General features: G+C 38.3%; 1 protein-coding gene across 2 annotated transcripts in view; it reads left to right on the top strand.

Annotated features, from left to right (window-relative positions):
- LOC109825805 ((+)-neomenthol dehydrogenase-like) overlaps positions 1 to 22,822 on the top strand; it is a 33,489-nt gene that overhangs the window by 3,053 nt on the left and 7,614 nt on the right. Inside the window, exons 1-4 of one of the 2 annotated variants that reach the window (XM_020392703.1) lie at positions 12,921 to 13,077; positions 13,149 to 13,392; positions 13,459 to 13,521; positions 14,471 to 14,656. In XM_020392703.1, the coding sequence (XP_020248292.1) occupies positions 13,043 to 13,077; positions 13,149 to 13,392; positions 13,459 to 13,521; positions 14,471 to 14,656 (528 nt within the window). In that variant the 5' untranslated portion in view covers positions 12,921 to 13,042. Of the gene's footprint in view, positions 1 to 12,920; positions 13,078 to 13,148; positions 13,393 to 13,458; positions 13,522 to 14,470; positions 14,657 to 22,822 lie in introns of those variants that run through there. The other variant, XM_020392702.1, reaches the window with a different exon arrangement.

Genomic DNA, 22,822 nt, shown 5'->3' with positions numbered 1-22,822 from the left:
TCAATGTCTACAATGAGCGTGACTGTAACCTTAAGCTGCTAAATGATTTATCAGAGGTTTGGTTCTTGCTTGATTTCATTTTTTGTTGTCTTTTTCAGTCAGAGTTCTGATGATGATATTAGTGCATGCTTTATTTTGAGTAAAATTTATGCTAAATAGTGTGTTTGTTTCTGAGTTCCTTTATTTTTGGATCATAGATTCAGGCCCTCAGGATTCTCGAAGCGCGTAATATGGACGAAACAACGATAACAACACCTTCTTCTGTTTCTTTAAAATTGAGGTCTTTAAGTAGAAGTATGTCATATCAATATTTGATACTATACAGGAAATACAGAGGTATTTTATTTGTATGGTTGTGAATAGATCATGTACGAGAGAGCCCTATTTAAAGACACAATATATACAACCAAGAAGGAAGAAATACACAAAAGGGAATACCGAAAAGAAATCTGAAGAATACAGCAGCAATTGCTTTGAAGTACGAAGGTCATGAAGTAAACTGTATTTACCTTGCAAATCAAATATGATGACAGCGTCAATTATTTATCCTTGTTACTCCTTATGTATAAATTTCTTTATGTGCAATGATATCATAATTTTAGGACTCATATTCTAGTCCTTATCAGAGAGCATCTTATGTTAGGAATTTTATAGAGATTGATCTACGAAATTAAACACAAGAAACAAATAATGGCACCAACAAGAATATCACATGCAAACAAACGCTAAGATTTAACATGGTTCGGCAAATTATGCATACTTCCACGGGGTAATTCAAATAGAAATATTTCACTATAAATTAAGAGTACATTTTCTCAAAACTATACCCAAACTTGAGAAAGAGAAAATACAGTGTTACATTTAGGGTCTTAACTTAAATCTTCAACACCCAAGGAGAAACTAACACCATATCCTATATGGCGTCGTCATTCTGAAGAAAACAATGCTCGTACAACCGAGCAATCCCAAAAACTAACTTTTTCTCTTCCTCTCTTTTTCTATGCCCTTCCTCAAAATCCGCTCACCCAAAAACAAAACTTGCTCTCAGTTTTCATTCCTGTAAATCAATTATAGGGTCTCATGAGCGGATTTGGATCCTCTCCACTACAAAAAAGTAGTGGAGGGACCACTACTTTTAATCTCAATCGTTGATTATTTAGTAGGCGGTTATGATACAATCTAAATCTGACACTTATCATACCCCCATGTATTGCACGCATTCCTAATTTGTACTAAAAAAATCACAACCATCAACTAGATAATCAATGGCTGTGATTATGTAGTGGTCCCTAATGAGCGCCTTTCCTTTTAATAAAGAAAACTTATTTAGGAGTACTCCTACTTCTAGTCAATTGATACTAGGCCCAAACGCATCCTATCTCAAATAGGATTTCTCTAAGTGGGCTTAACTTGTATGAGCCATAATTTGGGCTAGACCTACATAACAATCCCCCCTCCAACCCAATGAGAAGGGTATGTCAATCTGTGACTCCTCACAGAGAGTCCATGCCGGCCAATTGCTAACACAACTTGGTCTTTTCTCTAGGAACAGTCTTTGTCAAGAAATCTGCTAGATTCTCATTTGTGTGAATCTTTTGTAGGATCAGCCTGTCTTTCTCAATACTTCTCTACGCTAATGATATCTCACATTGATGTATTTTATTTTAGAGTGAAATGTAGGATTCTTGCTTGAATCTAGAGCACTCTGACTATCAATGTTAATCTGATAATTGTCATATTGCAAGCTTAACTCATGAGAAATTTTTTCAACCAAATTATCTTTTTACCTACTTCTACGGTTGTGATATACTCCACTTCTATTGTAGATAAAATAACATACTTTTGTAACTTAGACTGTCACGATACAGCTCCCCCTGCCGAGGTGAACAACTAACCTGTGGTAGACTTTTTGTGCTTGAGATCACTTGACATATTTGCATCTGTAAAACCTTGTAGTATTGGCTTAGAACCTACAAAACTCTAACACAATCTGGAATTGCCTTTCAAATATTTCAAGACCACTTTACACATTTTCAATGTACTTTTCCCTGGATTAGAACAAAATCTACTCACAACACTAATTATATGAGATATATTTGGTCAAGTCAAACCATGGCATGCACCAAACTTTTTATAGCTGAAGAGTAAAGAATATTCTTCATCTTACTCTTTTTCGCATCCGTCGTTGGGCTTACTTCTTACTAAGCCTCAAGTGACCTGCAAAAGGAGTACTAACTGTCTTGTCATCTTTTATATTAAATCTATCAAGCAACTATTCAATATATTTCTCCTGTGATAACCATAACTTTCCGCCTTTCCTGTAACAAGCAATCTTCATACTAAGAATTCACTATGACAAACCCAAATCCTTCATGTCAAAGGATTTAAATAACTCCTTCTTCAGTCTATTAATCAGCCGACCGTCCTCACCAATTTTCAGCATGTCGTTTATATAAAGCAAAAAAATAATGAAGCTAGAATATGAAAATCTCCTGAAATATACACAAAAATCTATAACTGTTCTTTGGTAGTCATGACCTAACATAAAAGGGTCAAATTTCTTGTACAACTGTCTGAGTGTCTGTTTCAAACCATAGAGGCTCTTCTTTAAGCTACAAACTATGTATTCTTTTCTCTTCACTTCAAACCCCTCTGACTGCTCTATGTATATCTTTTCCTCCAAAATGCTATAAAGAAACGCAATCTTGACATTAAGTTGCTCAATTTCAAGGTCTGAACTAGCTGCTAACCCTAAAATCACTCTAATGGACGTCATCTTTATAATCGGTGAGAAAATGTCATCAATATTAATGTCATCTTTCTGACTAAAGTCTTTCATCACTACTTTGACTTTATATTTCTGAATCTCCTTGTATCCATCCTTCTTCAACTTGAACACTCTTTTATTCTTTAAAGCTTTTTTGTCCTTGAACAACTCCACCAACTCATAAACATCATTCTTCTAGAGAGACCTTATTTCTTTTTTCATAGTCTAGAACCATATGTTCTTTATCTTTATGAAATATGTGTCTCCTAAAAATTTTTCAACTCCCCCTCTTTTGTCAGCAAAGAATACTTTGAGGAAGGATATCTCGAGGATAATCTATGCTTTCTAACTGATCTCCTAACCGATGGCTCTGCAGTCTCCTACTGTTGGTGATGCTCTTTATTGAGGAGTATTCTGCTCATGACCTGATTACTATCTCTCTGCTCTATTATATCATCAACATCATCATCCTGCACGTTCTCTATATTTGTAGGATGCAACTGTACTTGAGACGAAATTAGTGTCATATCTGGAATCTCACTAGCACTACTATTTAACTGCTTTTATCTCCTGAGATCTACAATAGTCTAGTCCCCGTGAAAGATCACATTTGTTCATCTAATAGTTGTTCTCTTTTCTTAATCCCTTAGTTTAAAACCAAACTCATCTTGCAAATACCTTGCACTCAAATACCTTTAGATGACAATAAGAAATATCCTTCATAAACCAAACCCTTTCTGGAATATCAGAACCCAAAAAATTTGAAGGAGACCTATTGATTATGTAGCATTCAGTGCGAATAGCTTCAGTTCAGAAGCTCTTTGATAACTTTGTCATCTTCAATATGCATCTGACTTCTTCCATGATGGTTATTTTAACTCTCTGCAACTCCATTTGTTGCAGTGTACCTGGCTCTATTCTAATACTGAATATCATGTATGGATCAATAGTCCCTAAACTTAAGGGAGGTGTACTCTCCTTTATTATCAGTGTGTAAACACTTCGACTTCTTGCTTGTTTGTCTCTCCTTCAGTACATGAAACTGTTGGAAGACTGAAAATACTTGATTCTTTATCCTCAATATGAAGACCCTCATCTTTCGAGATGCATCATAAATAAATTTTACAAAGTACTTGTAACATTTATTTGCCTCTCCTCTATTTAGACTTTGCTCTGCCTTTAAATGCACCATGACCTCTGGACCGGTCCCTATACCTGCTTCTGCCACTGTTCTCCGTGACAAGTACTTGTGAGTTATCTGTGCCGGTAGATTTCTTCTAAGTCTCGTCATTAAATAAATTACTAGTATCATATTCATCGATAACACACCATCTGAAGCCGCATTGTTGACCGTCACCTCTAATGTTTCCAGCTGTTTGGTAGATAATCTAACAACAATAGAGCTTGTAACTAATCATCAAGAGTCATATTTCATTACGGTCAACTAATTTATCAAACTCTTGAACTCATTCAAGTGCTATGTTGCTTCATTCCTTAAAATTTAAGTTCGCCAACCTCCTCATAATGAAAGCCTTGCTTCCCACCATCTTCTGCTCATAAAGATCTTCAAGCTTCTCCTATAGAGACTTCACATTAGTCTCACTCGTTATATGGTGAAACATACTAATGTCGATCCACATCCGAATACAACCAATCACATTTCTATGTTGTTTCTCTCACTCCTTATCAGACATCTTTTCTAGCTTGGCTTTATCTCCTTCAATAGGATCATGTAAATCCTTGCAATAGATAATATCTTCCATCTTTAACTTTCATACTCACCAATTGAAACCATCCAATTTTATCATTGAGATGAAACTCTCAATTTTTTCCATTCCAAGACACACCTTGAACCATGACTCTGATACCATTTGTTGGGATTTTTTTATAGAAATTAATCTGTGAAATTAAATACAAGAAATAAATAATGACACCAACAAAAATATCACATGCAAGCAAATAACGGGATTAAAGTGGTTCAACAAATCATGCCTATGTCTATGAGACTTTCACTATGAACTAAGAGTATAATTTCCCAAAGCTACACCTAAACTTGAGTATTAAATCACAAGAGAAAAATATAGTATCACCTCCATAATACAAAACCCCTAAAACCCATCTCAACTTAAATCTCCAACACCCATAGAGATCTATTTGTCCAGAAAGCAAAATAAAGAAACCACCAACTCCGTACTCTAGTGATACGAGTCGCCGTGCGATCACCTTTGCTCGCAGAATTAGCAAAGGTGGGTTAAGAAGAGGATGACAGAAACACAAGAATAATTCAGTATGTGACGAAGAAAAATATCCTCTCTAGATTATGAGTATGAAAAGATTATAATCAATCTCTCACAATCTTACTAGAATCGAGAACAAACTCTCAATTCTCTCTAAACCCTAATCTCTCTTGATTAGAATCTCTCTTTGATTACATCTGATTGATTAGAAACCCTAAACAACCCCTTTTATAGGTGTAACAACGTGGGTGGTAAAGTGGTAAATAACCAAGCCTAAATCCCACAGGAATTCGTGCAAACAGAAATCCAAACGAACCAGGAAACCGTCGATGAGTCGACTCATAAACATGCATGAGTCGACTCATGCCAAGTGAGTCGACTCATGATGAGGTGAGTCGACTCGTCAGAAACTTTCGATAAAACGGCTAGGTTTCGTGAGTCGACTCATGACAGGCATGAGTCGACTCAACCTAATTGTAGGCTGTCTAAAAATTACAATAGATAGCTTATCCCCCATCAAACACCGATGATGGAAGTTACAATCTGACGACTTCCAGAAGGCTACAATTTGAAGACTTTCACGTAGATCGCTGAAGGTTACAATCTGACGACCTTCATGACAACCGATGAGGGCTCTAGTTCAACAGCATTCACAATCAACATCGGGAGTTACAAACTGACGACTCTCATATTCTCAAGGAGCCAAGACGAAGATTACAAGACAATGATCTTTGCAACGCTATGACAAAAGAGATTACTTGTTGATAATCTCTCCAAAGCAAGATGCGGAACTCATCACCACGCTCTAAGACTAAAACGCGGAGGAGATTAGCACAAAAATATAACTTGGATCTTTAACTCAAGGCGATTAGACCTTAAATCAAAGAGCACCAAGCTCTGATACCAATTGTTAGACCCTAGAGGGGGGGTGATTAGGGTCTTATGCTAATCTAATCCGATTAAATGCCAATTAAAATTAATTAACAAGTTATCCTAGCAAGTATGAAATATCACAAGATATATGAGCTAGGATAAGCAATGTAAACAATGAGATATATCCTATATGATGAAATATATATATATGCAAGGATATATAAACTAACACAAGGGGTAAACAATGTGAACTAGATAGTGGATCATATAAATGATGAGCTAATGACAATGGCGACAAGAAATATAAACACAAGTATAAATAAACGCCAAAGCACACTCAAACACAAGATATGATCACGGAGTTCGGACCTTCCGTCCTACGTCTCCGCTCCCCACTCCCGGGGAGAAATCCACTATCACAACCGGGTTTTCTACGCTCACACGAATAACGTTTACAACCATACTATGTCGGTTTTTAACGCTCACCGAACAACGTTCACTCCTCACAATCGGTTTTCTAGTTCACCGAAAACTTCACAACACACTCGGTTTTCTAGCTCACCGAAAACCTTACAATCTCACAATGTAACAATACAACAAATGATTGTTCTCTAATATGGATGAGAACTCAATTAGGCTCAACTCAATGTTACTATCTCTCTCAACCCCAAATATATTATGAATGCAAATACAATAAGCTCAAGTGGGTGTGTGTAACAATGAGATTAATTAAATCTAAACTCAATATGAAACTAGCTTTAATAAGATGATAATCAAACAAATAAATATAAAGCTAGAAAAGAGTTTAGAAAACTTCTCAATAGATAACAAGAGATGGAGGAAGAATAGTTGATTGCTCAAACTCCAATAGATGATCTCCTCAAGCTCTTGTGGAATTTTCTTCACAAACAAACTCTTGAAACAAACTTAAAAACCCTTCAACAAACTTGTAAAACTCTTTTTAAAACTCTCTTAAACATCCATGAGAAACAATGAAAGTTGAGAGCTTTTTATAGCCTCTTAAACCAGCCACAAACTCCCAAAAACCGAAAATATCAAAAACTAGCCGTTACTAGCCGTTATAGGCTGAAAAGACCAAAATACCCCTAAATTTAGCATTTTTAAAATTTATGTATCTGGTTTTGTAAAATTAATTAAAAATATTAAATCAACTCCAAAAATTATAAAACTTTGAGAGAAGGTTCTATACATATATAAGAATATGTTAGAGAAAGAATTTCTGAAAAATAATTTCTCATTTGAGAGAAATAAATATTTGAACACAGATATAGAGTTTCGGAAAATCTGCTAACATACACGATTTTGTAAAATCAATTGGGCACAGTAAATCAACTCCAAAAATGATAAAATTTTGAAAAAAGTTTCTAAACATGTAGATAAACATTTAAAAGAAATAATTTCTTAAATATCACTTCCCATTTGTGAAAACTCATCTGTTTTGTAAAAACATGCACGAACATGCACGAACGAAAAACATGATTTTGTAAATTCAATTAAACGTAACAAATCAATTTCAAACTTGATGAAACTTTGGAAAATGTTTGCAAATATTATTTTGAACATGTTACAAAAAAGAATTTTCCAATTTACATTTCCCAATTGTGGAATCTCATTATTTTGCAAAATTACATAAGTATGGACTTGTAAAAGCTTGATCTTGACAAAATGAGTTTAAACAAAGTTTTGAAAACTTTCCAATAGATTTATAAACTTGATAAAAGATATAAAATAATGTCATTAAGTCTATAATCCAAAACGACGATAAACCAAACCAAACGTGTGTGTGTGTGATATTGAGCTTGAAGTATTAACACACATAATATAAGCCCTAAACTAATTTACCCAAGCAATCTTGATCTTCAATAAGCTTGACTTGGTACACTCTGCAGATGAAGCTTGAACTTGGATCTTTAATTTTGAATTGCAAAGCTTCACTCCACTATTCCGCCAACCTCCATTGGATATGATCGTTGAAGCTCTTTTCCATCCATCCTCCAACACGTTGTTTGCCTAGAATAAATACGAAAACACAAACACTAGACAAACAACATTAGAAGTAAATTGTTTGTTAAACATCATCAAAACAAGAAGGCCAACACGGAGGTCCTCCCCGTGTGTCAACAGTAAAACGCTGGAGTCGGACCCGCGTTATAACATTAAAACGCTGGGGTCGGACCCGTGTTTTTTTTTATGCCCAGCGGGTACCCAACTCCGCGTCTCCAGTCTAAAATGTGGAGTTAGGATCCTGAACGCCAACGTGGGCGTGACTCGTTCAAACACGAGCTGAACGGTTGTAGGAACCGTTTTTCCTCCATGATCTGAGGGATTTCTGCCCCACTTGGGAGCGGATTAAGGGGGGGTTACACCCCTCTCAATCCCATTATGGAGAGAATTAAGGGGACGGTTACACCCGTCAATTCCCTATAAATATGGGTAAACTCAATGGAGTTCAGGTTGGCTTTTTGGATCTGAGGTTTGGCAGCGAGGTTGGAGCAGAGGGGACTTGGCTCTCGGTTTGACAGCAACAGAAGAGATCCTTGGAGCATTTTCTAGAGCTTGGGAGATCTTCAACAAGAGCTTCTTCATCCTTGGCTTATCAACCGAACTTTCGGTTTAAATCAACTCTTTTTCAAGAGTTAAAACTCGTTCAGAGTTATCAACTCATCAAGAGTTTCAAACTTACCACGCAAGTTCTCCACAACGTCAAATCATGAGGAGAAGATATCGTTCCAGTGAATCAAGATGTGCGGATCGTCAACGGAGAGCAAACTCGACGTGAGCATTCGAGGGAGGCACTCCATCGTCATCGTGAAGAACCCAGATTTAAACAAAGGGGAGAATCCAGATCAATTCTCCTCTCTTTCGTAATCAGGAAATACAATTGTAATTGAGATCGAAGGAATACAAATCGATTTTCCTTTATTTCTTTTACTGCAAATTTTCCCACAAACACTAATGAGTCGACTCATGTACATGTATGAGTCGACTCATGGGCTGAAAATTGAATGCTTCGATTCTTTGATTCGCCGTCTCGTTCCACGCTTCAACCTGTGTTCCACTGTGTTGTTTTACCTCTCTATTCTTAAGTTACCATGAGAATCATCTATCCTCAAGCTCCCATAAAGATCGCTAAGTTCCGAAGAGAAGATACACCCATATCATAGGTCCCCTCTTTAGGAACTTAAACTCCCATTCAAGTTAGAACTTTAGCTAAGAAAACTCGCGAGCTCCTCCATCCTTTCTGTACCACCTGGCTTTGCTAGGAACCTGATATCGACGTACAACTGGAAATGACTCCTTCGTTCCTCACCTCATCGTAGTCGTCTTCTGCTCTAATATGCAATTCCTTTTCGATGGCTCGTCATGAAGTCTAATGTACAGCGAGGCGAACTTCTTGTTTGCATTCACTAGCCTCTTCGCTCGTGTCACCGCCGCTAAGTTTGCCTCCCTCGGAAGAAACGCCGAACGAAATATGAACTTTTCACCATCCTTGGTGAATGTGTACTTCTGAGCCTGCTTTTCATAGACCGCGTATCTATCCCACAAGTACGGATTGCCCAGTATAACCTGACAAACATCCAATAGAACAACGCCGCACGTGACCTCGTTAATATACGACTCGTGGAATGCAAATCTGACAATACATTGATCAACTACACTTAGTCCCGTCTCCTTCTGAATCCACCCTAATGGATAGGGTTTCTGATACTTGACTGTCTTCAGACCCAGCTTCTGAACCAAGGCCTTGGATATCAAATTCTTTTTACTGTCTGGATTAACAATGGCATCAACCAAACTGGTCTTCACTTATAACTTTAGCACAAAGAGCTGCTCTCGGGGGGTCTTCGTCCTCTTTCGTGGCCTATTTTTATGCCATAAGATTGAGACTACTGTTGGACTCTGTCATCCCAGGAATTTCCTTCAGACCCTGTGCTATCACGTATGCCTTCTTCTTCTCTTTTTCTTTAATCCTTTTGGCTTCAGATGAGGATACTTTTCCCAGCATCGATCAGCGATATGTCCTGTCTTCTTGCAGTGACTGTAAATCAGTTCTGTTCTCCCTGGATCACCCTTCTTCTCCTCCTTATGTTTGGAACCACTAGACTCACCTCACATCAGTTTTGCATCTCCTTTTGCCTCGTTGCTCTTCGTTTGCTTGCCCTCGATGGCAATACCTTTCACGCTTGTCTCTGCAATAGACTCGACCGTGAGTAGCTTTATCTCCTTCCGGATGTATTCGTTTAGACCTGCCATGTACTTCATAAAGATGGAGTATTCATCCGTCATGACGTTTAGAACCATCACCTGCTGCTGGAACTCCGTCGTGTACTCTTGAACGGTCTGATTGAATTTTTGGCGTAAGCCGTACTATTTGTACCAACGCTCCTTAAGGAACGCCACTGGATAGAACTGCTTTCTCAGTAACTCCTTAAACTTGTTTCACGACACCACCTTTTTCTCCTGCTTGTAGTAGGATTTCCACCACGTCAACGTGTACCTCAAAAGCTTCAAAGTCATGAACACAATCTTTTCCTTGGATGAATATCCATAGAGAGTGAAATACATCTCCACATGCTCGATCCAATCATTGAGCTTCTCCACATTGACACTCCCATCATAAACAGGAATCTTCAGATTGAAATCAATTTTTAAGTTATGGTAGTAATTCTTACCCCCTTGATGTGGAGCAGTCTTAACAATCTCGGCCTTCTCATCAGAACCAGTTTTCTCACCCTCTCCATCGGACTCTTCGAGCTTCTTCTTACCCTTCGAAGAAGATTCCTTATTTTTGTCCTTTCCATTGATGAGACCTACGAGCTGATTGAGTGTAGAACCAATCGTCTTGATCTGCTTCTCCATTGTATCAAGTCTTGCTGAATTATCCCCTTCAGGTCATCTTCTCCTTCCTTAATTTTTGGACTCCTTCCAATAAAATAAGGATTTTACCTAGCTTCTTGTATTACGATCAAGTCAGGACCATACACAGAATGCCCCCTTCACAGGATCTGATCGCTTTGATACTAACTTAATACGAGTCGTCGTGCGAGCACCTTTGATCGCGGAATTATCAAAGGTGGATTGAGAAGAGGATGAAAGAAACACAAGAATAATTCAATATGTGGCGAAGGAAAATACTCTCTCTAGATTATGAGTATGAAAAGATTATAATCCCCCTCTCACAATCTGAGAACAAACTCTTAATTCTCTCTAAACCCTAATCTCTCTTGATTAGAAACTCTCTTTGATTACATCTGATTGATTAGAAACCCTAAACAACCATTTTTATAGGTGTAACAACGTGGGTGGCAAAGTGGTAAATAATCAAGCCTAAACCCCACAGTAATTCGTGCAAACAGAAACCCAAACGAACCAGAAAACCGTCGATGTGTCGACTCATAAACATGCATGAGTCGACTCATGCCAAGTAAGTCGACTCATGATGAGGTGAGTCGACTCGTCAGAAACTTTGGATAAAACGACTCATGACAGGCACGAGAAAACGAGGCATGAGTCGACTCAACCTAATGAGTCGACTCATGTACATGTATGAGTCGACTCACGGGCTGAAAACTAGATGCTTCGATTCTTCGAATTCACCGTCTCGTTCCACGCTTCAACCTGCATTCCACTGTGTTGTTTTACCCCTCTATTCTCAAGTTACCATGAGAATCATCTATCCTCAAGCTCCCATGAGGATCGCTAAGTTCCGAAGAGAAGATACACCCATATCACCTAGACGGCATCGTCGTTCTGAAAAAAACAGCGTTTGAATCACTGTAATCCAACAACCGAATAATATGAAAATCACCTATTTCTCTTCCTCTCTTTTTCTCTATTCTACCTCAAATCCGCACCAAAAAAAAAAAAAAAACTTACTCTTCGTTTTTGTTCGTGTAAAACAATTAGATGGTCTCGTGAGTGTCTTTCCTTTTAATAGAGAAAAATTATTCCATAGTCCTCCTGCTCTTAGAGGGTGTTTGGGGCGGCTTCCTTTTTTGGTCAAACTAGATTTTAAGTCGGCCTTTTCATTTCTACATGTTTAATAAAATACAAAATAAGTTAGCTTATAAGTCACATTTTAAAAGCTGTCATACCTCAAATTTTGAAAAGCTAACTTATATGCTCACCTAAATAAGTTAGGTTTGACCAAACAAATTACTATACTACCCAAATAATTTTTATAATATTTTTATCAGAAACCAAAAGCCAGTAAGAGTTAGCACAACTTGTAAGCTTTTAAAAAATAAGCATTCCCAAACACCTTACTAATCAATTGACAACCGGGACAAACACATCCAATCTCAAATAAATCTGCAGCTAACTTGTGTGGGCCCTAATTTGGGCTGGATCCACACGACGTCTTAGTCCGCTACAATAATGGCCGAAGAAACCAAATCCACTACTTTTCAAGGAGGATGAATTCAGATATCTGTTAGCATCAAAGGAAAACAAACATAATTAAAATGACAACTTCGACGCTTGAGACGTGGACAAACATTTGACGGTGAAAATCTGGGACCCGTTGAATGTATCCTCACCTTCTATGTCTTTCCTTCAACAGAGTGAATTTCTCATTAGCGAGAAATTTTCAAAATAGACCTATCTATAATTTCATTCTCTAAAATCGACTCATTTCAAATTTATTTATAAAAATTAACCCAGTTTCGACACGTGCTGATAATTCCATTCTCCAAAATCGACTCATTTCAAATTTATTTATAAAAATCGACACAGTTTCGACGTATTAGCAACACGCTTTAGGGTTGAAACTGGGTCGATTTAATTTTTTTTTTAATTAGTCGTGTTGCCAACCCCGACTAATTAGATGCTAGTTTAATCACACGAGTTAGTAGTGGGGGCTGAAACTGCAGTTCAAAATAGTCACGGTTGCCAACCCCGACTATTTAAAAGATAAACTAAGGAGATTACTCATTAATTGGGGTTGACAGTCCTAACTAATTAGAAAGAAATCTTTTGATCTAATTAAAACTGACTCGATTTTAGGAAAAATATTTTAAAATAGATCATAAAAAGGGCCTGTTTAGAAAATTTCTCCTCCTAATTCTCTATACGTGAACTGTCCACCACCATTATCTGCAGAGCCTAGTTTTGGACTCGGCGACCATCATCACTTGAGCTAGAAATGGAGGAGCCCTTCAGCAAGGGATCAACAAAGAGGTAAATCCCAGTTCGTTTGTACTCAAAATTTCTCGTAATTAACTTATTCCTCGACTCAACTCTTCTTCCAGGACCGCAGTAGTAACAGGAGCAAACAAAGGGATCGGGTTGGAGATTTGCAGGCAGCTATCGTCTCGAGGGGTCCTGGTCGTGTTGACAGCCAGAGACGAGAGGAGGGGCACCGAAGCCGTTGAGGAGCTCAGAAGCTCCGGACTCTCTGACGTCTTGTTTCATCAGCTTGATGTGGCCGACCCTTCTAGTGTTTCCTCCCTGGCAAATTTCGTCAAGACCCAATTTGGGAAGCTTGATATTTTGGTAAAGTTTTTTTCCCCCCTCCCTTTTTATCTCTAGAATTGGATTTTCAATTGAATACTCTTGCAGGTGAATAATGCAGGGGTTAGTGGCCTAGAAGTAAATCCTCAGGAAGTTGCTTCGTTGGAAGAGGTGAAAATCTAATCAAGAGTGGTATAATAAGTGAATACCCGAGTGCTGTAGCAAATAGATCAATTGTAGAATTTTATAATTCTTCTAAGCATTTTGAGATTCTTACCAATGATAGTTCACTAAAACCCCAATAAGTGCGGGTGTTTTGACATTTAACCCTAAAAATTTTGAAAGTCTCACTAAACTCACTATAACTTTGGGAGTTTCAGAAGACCCTCAAAATTTGTTTTTTTTTTCTTTTTCTTTTACATTTAATCTCCGTAATGGTGTCAGCCATATTTTTGGGTTCCCAAACAGAGAATATCGTTTAAACATAAAAATTCATAATGTTTTAGAGGTTTTCTGAAATTTTACAGTTATAGGGGATTTAGTGAGAGTTTCAACATTTTTTAGGGTTAAGCGTTAAACACCCAAGCTTATTGGGTGTTAAGTGAAATTTACCCTTTTTTGGCCTAATACTGCTCTACTCTTATGTAAAATAACTGACTGGCTGGTTTTGCTTGCAAATATCTAGTTAAATACTAGGGTTAATTGCAGATTGACCTTTTGTGCTGTCGCCCAATTGCGGATGGACGCCCTGTATTTTTATTGCTACAGATAAACCCCTGGGCGAAATTCTTTTGACTCTTTTAACCTAAGAGAAGAAGATTTTTTTTCATTGGATAATGGACCTCCTGAGGATTTTTAAAAAAAAAGTCTCTCAGAGGGTCTATCTGCAACAATAGACGGCAATGGGTATATTCACAATTGGGTGATAGTCCAAGGGGTTTATATGCAATTAACCCTTATAAAAATATGTTGTTTTCAACCAAGCAAATGTGAACAGTAACTCAATGTTAAATGTATGATTATACAGTAAAACTCACCCGACGTATGTCTTGAACAGAAACAGAGATCAATATTATGTATTGTTGTAAGAGTGATTTCCCTTATTTTTCACATGAAACAGAAAGATAACCAATCAAGGGCAAATAAGATAGCAGAATTAGCACGAGAGACCCATGAGACGGCGTTAGAATGCTTGAACGCAAACTATTATGGTGTCAAGAGAGTAACTGAAGCACTCCTGCCCCTTCTCGAGCTAGCAGATTCACCAAATATTGTGATTGTTTCCTCTACCCTTGGGCAGCTTAAGGTAAGAACCTACTAGCTGTTAGATTCTTATGTCGTATCTTGATAGACTTGTCCTTAAGTTTATGCTTACCAATGCTAGATATGTCTCTAACAAGGGTAATGTTATATCTAATTTATGACCTGATCATGTAACTGAGCTTGATTGAAGGATTGGTTGTAGGGTATTTCTACAATAAACTGATCCTGTTTGTATAAGTAGGCCTTCATCTGTACCTACAAGGAAATTATAATAATGCATTAGTTTATCTCTTTTGTCATGGTATCGGAGCAAATTTTCTGAGCCTAGATGTTCATCCACTTCGATGCTTCAGAACTTTCTGTCTATGCAAGTACTTCGCGTTTTGGTGATTACTCCAGTATTATGATTTGAATTGTTCTTCCTATTTCCACTATTACATTTTCCATTTTGATTCTTGTCCTAATCTAAATATAATTAAGCCCTTTCTTTTACATATTCAGGGTTTTCTATCTAACACTTGAAGACTCCTGTGATTATCGAGTAAATCTTTGTTATACAGTTCCAATCCCCCCTTGTTGTGCGCAGCGGAAATTTCGGCAACACTTCTAGTGCACAATAAGAGAGTAAGATCACAACTAAATCTCTATTTCACAAAGGAAACAAGAATCGACAATGATATATCTCAACAAAGTGTGATATACACTCTTCCTTTCATTAGTTCTAGGACGGACTTATCGAGGGAACCTAAGAAGCTATTATAAATCACAGCAAGACAACGAATTTTACATGGTTCGACAAGTTGCCTACGTCCACAGGGTAAAGAGGGAGGAGATCTACTATTAGAGAGAAAGAGAATACAAATAGGGTTTACAATCACATAAAGTCTCACAAATAAAACCCTCTAATAATCTCTCAATTTCTCTCTCAACAACAACCGAAAAGCATTGTATTTTTCCCCTCTGCACGCCGAAAAACTTTCCGCGTTCTCCCACCGTTTTGCCCGAAGCCCTAGGAAGTGATTGAAAGAGATATATATAGCACAGAGTCGGGTTGGCCAGGAAACGAAAAAACTGCTCACACGATTTATCTCCTCACACTTGATCTTCGGCACTGTCTCAATATTGCTTTAGTGACATGCTTTATCTCCTCACAAACCTAACATGAACGTGTGTGTGGCCCCCACGTCCCACATTCATAATTCTCCATCTCGACAAAGTTTTTTTCAAAATTGAGCCGACACCAAAGCAACCAAATGTTCCACTTGTTGCGTCCAGTACGAAGTGGAATAAATCCACGACAATGGACTCAATCCACAACAAGTCAGGAACCCGAACGAGAGTCCAAACAATCTCCCCCATAAAAAACAAACAATCCAACCGGCTGCATCTAAAGACTGCCTATGTATCCTCTTGTCCATGGTATCAAGCCGAACGTAGTTCACCCAAATGGCCTTCAAAGGCTAAATACCGAAGAATGTTCAAAAGCTCCAAACAATGACCAAACTTAATACCTGAAATAACTTTGGTAAACATATCCATAGGGTTGTCATTTGTGTGGATCTTCTCTAATATAACATCTTCATCATACAAGACATCACGAACGAAGTGGAATCTGACATCAATGTGCTTCGTGCGTGCATGATAGACCTAGTTTTTTGCCAAATAGATAGCCGACATGCTATCACAATACACCAGAATGGTCTCCTATGCAATCCTCAAGTCTTTCAACAATCCACGCAACCACAAAGCCTCCTTCACAGCTTCAGTCACTGCCATATACTCCGCATTTATAGTAGAAAGAGTCACTGTAGACTGAAGTGTACATCTCCAACATACCGGTACTCTTGCCAATGTAAAAACATATCCTGAAGTAGACCAGCGTTTGTCAAGATCCTCCGCATAATCTGAATCCACGTAACCAATACAATCCTGCCATGTCTTCACATTCTTCTGAAATACCAAACTAACATCCACGGTACCTTTGATATATCATAGAATCCACTTCACGGCCTCCCAATGACTCTTCCCTGGGTCGTGCATGTACTTGGATACCATGCTCACGGTCTGTGATAAGTCTGGCCTCGTACACACCATAGCATACATCAAGCTACCCACCGTACTAACATATAGAACATTCAACATGTAATCTCTGTCCTCAACTAAAATAGGTGATATCAAAGCTGAAAGCTTGAAGTGGGGAGACAATGGAGTACTCACTGTCTTTGCATTTCCATCAAAGCTGAATTTCTTTAACATCTTCTGCAGATAACTCCTCTGTGTAAGCTTCAATCTCCCCTTCGCCTTGTCTTTCTCGATCTCCATACCTAATATCTTCTTCACCTCTCCAAGATCCTTCATCTCAAACTCAGATGACAGCTCTTTTTTTAACTTTCGAATAGCCGAAGAATTCCTGGAGGCAATAAGCATATCATTAACATATAGTAACAAATAGATGTACTCACCATCCTGTAGTTTGTGCATGTAAACACATGAGTCATATGGGCTCCTCGTATACCCTCGGCCAATTATAAAGTCGTCGAATCTCTTGTACCATTATCGCGGCGATTGCTTCAATCCGTAAAGAGACTTCTTCAGCTTGCACACCAATTCTTCCTTTCCTGCAGCTTTGAACCCTATAGGTTGTGTCATGTAGATCTTCTCTTCTAAATCTCCATATAGAAAGGTTATCTTAACATCTATTTGGACCAAATCTGAATCCAGCTATGCTATCAATGCCAATAGAATCCTAATCGACGGATGCTTTACAACAGGTGAGAATACATTATTGTAATCAACACCCTCAAGCTGTGCATAACTCTTGGCAACCAATCTGGCTTTGTACCGAATGTCCCCAATAGAAGATTCATCTTTCTTTGCATACACCCACTTGCATCCAATAGCCTTCTTACCATTCGGTAGCTTTACAAGTTCACAAGTGTCGATCTTCTAAAGAGAGGTATCTCCTCCTCTATAGCTTCCCTCTACCTGATCGAATCAGAGCTAGACTCTGCCTCCTTGAATATAGAAGGAACCAAATCATCAACAACCTCAATTGATAAGGCATATGTAGCCATAACATTATTATATCTAGCTGGCCGACGAATCACTCTTTTGGGTCTGTTTGCTGCAATGAACTTCTGAACATGACTCAGCTCCTGAGTCTCACCATTCACTGTATCTTCTAAATGCCCGACTATCATCTTATCTCCTTCCAGTATCACCTCTGTAGGAGTCTTAATGGTTACAATGCTATCTAGTGTGGGTGGAGTCACATCATCCTCCACCTGCTGCGATATTCCTCTTGTCTGGTCTCCCTTCACCTGCTGAGGGACTTTGAGGCCTCATCATGTACGCCTCGTCGAATGTAACATCTCTGCTAATAACTATTTTCTTGTCTTGTGGATCCCATAATTTAAAACCTTTTACTCCTCTAAAACCCACAAATACTGCTTTCTTTACCATCGGATTCAATTTACCATCACCGATATGGTAATAAGCTGGACACCCAAATATCCGAAGCAACTTATAATCACTAGCTACCGAACCAGACCAATGCTCTATTAGAGTCTTCCCCTGTATCGCAGTGCACGACAACCTATTCACGAGCTGGCTCACATAAACCAATGCCTCGGTCTAAAAGGATCTTGACAATCCACTTTGTATCATCATACATTGCATCTTCTCCAGCAAGGTACAAGTCAACCTCTCAGCCACCCCGTTTTGTTACGGTGTCTCACGTACTGTGAAGTGTCATCTAATACCGTGATCCCGATAAAACTGCAGAAACGGGTCACTCTTATACTCTCCTTCATTGTCCGAACAAAGAGTCTTTACCTTTCTACTTGTCTGCAGCTCTATTTTCTTCTTCCACTCCACAAAAATATGCAGGACCTCATGTTTATGCTTCATAGGGTATACCCAATTTCTCCTGAAATAATCGTCAATAAAAATGATAAAATAGTTGGCCCCACCAAGTGATATGTGCTTGGAAGGGTCCTAAATATCTGTGTGAGTGTAGTCCAATATACATTGAATATTGTGAATAATAGTATCAAACTTCACTCTCGTCTTCTTCCCAAGTACACAATGCTCACACAGCTCCATCTTGCAGGTCTTCGCACCTTTCAATAGCCCATGTTTCGCTATGTTTATAAGGACTTATCACTAGTGTGTTCTAAACGTATGTGCCATAAACTGGTAGTGTCCTCTGTAATGATAGAAGCTGTCAGATCCCCTGTAACTATCTTACCCTTCAAGTAGTATAGGTTGTTTTTCCTGACACTACGCATCATCACCATGGACCCCTTCGTGATCTTCAGAATTGCATTTTCCAAGATCACCCGATAGCCAGTTGTCTCCAAAGTTTCAAGTGAAATAATGTTATTCGTCAATTGCGGTACGAACCTCACTTCCTTCAGCTCTTAAGTCACCCCGTCACACATACGGATCCGAGCTGTACCAATACCATCAATATGGCATATATGATCATTACCCATAAGCACGACATCCATCTTTCTAACTCCTCAAAGCTGAAAAACCAATCCCTCCTAGGATAAATATGGTATGTAGCATCAGAATTCATCACCCACTCCGTAGATTCAGCGTAACAAACTGACGGTAATACTGAGCATGAAAAGCCCAAAGAATTCGTATCTGAATTGTCGTCACTAGCCTTGACAACATTCAGTTCTGAAGCTTGTACAGCTTTTCCTTTATTCTTCCCGGCTTTATCTTTTAACTTTGAGCACTCGTTCTTCTAATATCCTTCTTCATTACAAAAACAACAATGGTTCCTACAAATACTCTTATGGTCACCTCTATTCTTTAATTTTGAGCGGTTAAACAGGTGGCAGTTTAGATCACGGCCTCGAACTGCTAATGCATCACATGATGCCTTCTCGGAGGGTTCACCATCACTCTTCCTCAACTCATAATTTATCAACGCTGAAGTCACCTCCTTATAACTAACAATAGTTTTTCCATTGACCATAGTGAGAACAAACATATCATAATCATCCTCCGGCAACGAACACAAAAGTAGCATCGTCTTGTCTTCATCCTTAACCATGATGTTCACATTGGTCATATCTGAAAGTAGCTTTGTGAAGTTGTTTACATGCTCCCTAATGGAAACTATCCTCTTTATCTTGAATTGGTAAAACCTCTTCTTCAAGTGAAGTCGATTCTCAATGCTCTTAGTGAGATACTTCTCATTGAGCGTTTCCCACAATCTCTTCGTCAACGTCTCGTTCATAACATCATACATAAGATCCGACGTCAAGCATGACCGAATAACTCCACAAGCCTTACTGTTCATCTTCTTCCAAACCTTATCCTCCATGTCTTCGGGTTTCTATTGCACTTAAGTGTCTCCTCCAAATTCTGTGCATTCAATGCATTCATTACGTGACACCTCTACAATCCAAAATTAATCTTACCGTCAAACTTTGGAACATCAATCTTTGTATTATTGATGCTCAGACTCTGTATCACCTTCGCAAGAGACGAACCTGATGTGCTTGATTCACCCATGTTGTCGATCTAACTCTTTAAATAGGAATCCTTCAGGGAATCCTTCAAACAAGCTCCAAGCCTAACCTGTAGCTCTAATACCACTTGTTGTGGCTAGCGAAAATTTCGGAAGTACTTCTGGTGCACAACAAGAGAGTAAGATTACAACTAAATCTTTATTTCACAAAGAAAACAAGAATCCATAGTGATATATCTCAACATAGTGGGATATACACTCTTCCTCTCATCAGTTATAGGACTGACTTGTCGAGGAAACCTAAGAAGCTATTACAAATCAAAATAAAATAACGAATTTTACGTGGTTCGGCAACTTGCCTACATCCACGGGGCAAGGAGGGAGGAGATCTACTATTAGAGAGAAAGAGAATACAAATAGGGTTTACAATCACACAAAGTCTCACAAATAAAACCCTCTAACAATCTCTCAATTTCTCTCTCAACAACAGCCGAAAAACATTGTTGTGTTCCCCCTCTGCGCGTCGAAAAACTTTCTGCGTTCTCCCCCTGTTTTGCATGAAGCCCTAAGAAGTGATTGAATGAGATATATAGCATAGAGTCGGGTGGGCCAGGAAACGAAAAAACTGCTCACGAGATTTATCTCCTCACACGTGATCTTCGGTACTGTCTCAAGATTACTTTGGTAACATGCTTTATCTCCTCACAAACCTAACCTGAACGTGTGTGTGGCCCCCACGCCCCACATTCACACCCCCACCCCCTTTCTCGGTGACAGGCTGCTTCTGGCTGTTTTTGGTCCACAACTAATTATCTCAACAATCTGAGCAAGTCCTTAATTTTGACTGCATCATACTAAGGCTAGACTTCAGAAAACCCCCCTTAACTTTGGATGATTATCAGATTGTGATGCATGTCTAGATACAACTCTAGCCTACATGGGTGCGTTCGAGACTAGAAGGGTCAAACTCGACAAAGTCAAACTTGTCCAAATCATGTGAAAGACTAGTCGATTTGAAGCTCTCAAAAGATTGTCAAGATCAATGGGTTTGCTGCAGGCAACCACTGTTATCCGTCAGATTCGCAAAGTTCCATTGTTTTGGGCTTCAAAATCGGCATCAAAATCATTGTCAAAAAATTTCCCCTTTTTAGGCAGGTTTTGAATGTCCAGTACGAATGAGCAAAGGGCAGGGGTGGTAAATCATACCCATATCTGAGGAAATATCCGTAACCGTATCCGAATACATATTAGTAATACTGTTATGATAGTTTTAATTCTTAGATTACGGATTATGGATTTGAGGTTAATTTTAATGATTAAGATGTATAATCTTAGCTTTTTAGATATAATGAACATATTAATGAACTCTTTTGTATCACATAAACTATATTTTTTCAATACTATTTTAGTTTTCTCATATCCATTTTGTATTTCCACGCATTTCCACTTATATATCCGCATCTATATTCGTATCTGTATCCAATTTTAGCGGATATGGATATGAATTTTCCTTATCGAAGATTATCTGCATCTGTATCTGTATAGTATCTGTATATGAAATTTCAGCCCAAAACGCAAGGTTCATCGTTACGTTCTAAATCCAAATACAGAGTTCATTGCTGCGTTTTCAGCCCAATACACAGAGCCCAACTCTGCATTCCAGGATCAAGACGCAGAGTTCATTCCAGAAAGCGAATTTCGCGTTTGACTGGTTCAAACAGAACCTGAACAGTTTCAGAATCGTTTTTTCACTTAATGGGGGCAGTTACACCTCATAAACCCTCATTAAGGAGAGATTTAAGGGGATAGTTACACCTCATAAACCCCCATTAAGAAACGGATTAAAGGGTGATTACACCCAAATCTCTCTATAAATATCAGCAAACTCAATTGAGTTCGGAATCAATCTTTTGGGAGATCGGCACAAGGCTTCTTGGCAGAAGAAAGATTTCGGCAATCTTCTGACCCTCGGAGTTGTTCTTGGAGCTTTCATCAACCTTGGCTTACAAATCGATTTTCAGTTAAATCAATCAACTCTTTCATAGAGTTATAGCTCGCACTGAGTTATTAAACTCGTTAAGAGTTATTTTTAAACTTGTCACGTAAGTTCGTCCAAGACTTTGAGTCAAGAGACGAAAACAACGTTCCACGAGGTGAAGTATTCGGATCGTCAATAGAAAAAAAACTCGACGCAAGCATTCGACGGAGACATTCCATCGACACCAAGAAGAACCCAGGTTAAACAAAAGGAAAGGTCTCCGTCGATCTTTCTCTCTTTTATAAATCGGGAATCCGATCGAGAAGATTTGTAATTTTTTTTCTAAGTCTGCTAGAGAGAAATTATATTGAGAGAATTGTAATTAATTTTTTTCTAAGTCTGTTAGAAAGAATACTACAAATTCGTTTTCTCAATTTTCTTCTTCAATTTTCCCAACCAAACAAGGTTGTATCCGGACTGAATGCATCCTAGCAAACGACATCCTTTTCAGTTGAAATTTGTAAGGAGGATCACAAACCCTAGTAGAAGGTTATATTCTAGTGTTTGACATTTTTTCTATTTTTGGTAAAATATATTATTTTTTACCTTTTTTACTTACGAGTCTACAAAAGACTCTTTTCTTGATGTATTAAAATAGCTTTTGATGAATAAAATCCTAGTTTATTAGTTGTGACTGCTCTGTCTGGTGTTTCTTTATTTTGAGTCTATAAACGACTCTTTTT

This window comes from Asparagus officinalis, chromosome 10, assembly GCF_001876935.1.
Source record: "Asparagus officinalis chromosome 10, Aspof.V1, whole genome shotgun sequence".
NCBI classification, from domain to species: domain Eukaryota; kingdom Viridiplantae; phylum Streptophyta; class Magnoliopsida; order Asparagales; family Asparagaceae; genus Asparagus; species Asparagus officinalis.
Note: the sequence above shows the minus strand (reverse complement) of the source record. Positions and strands in the feature narration are given on the sequence as shown.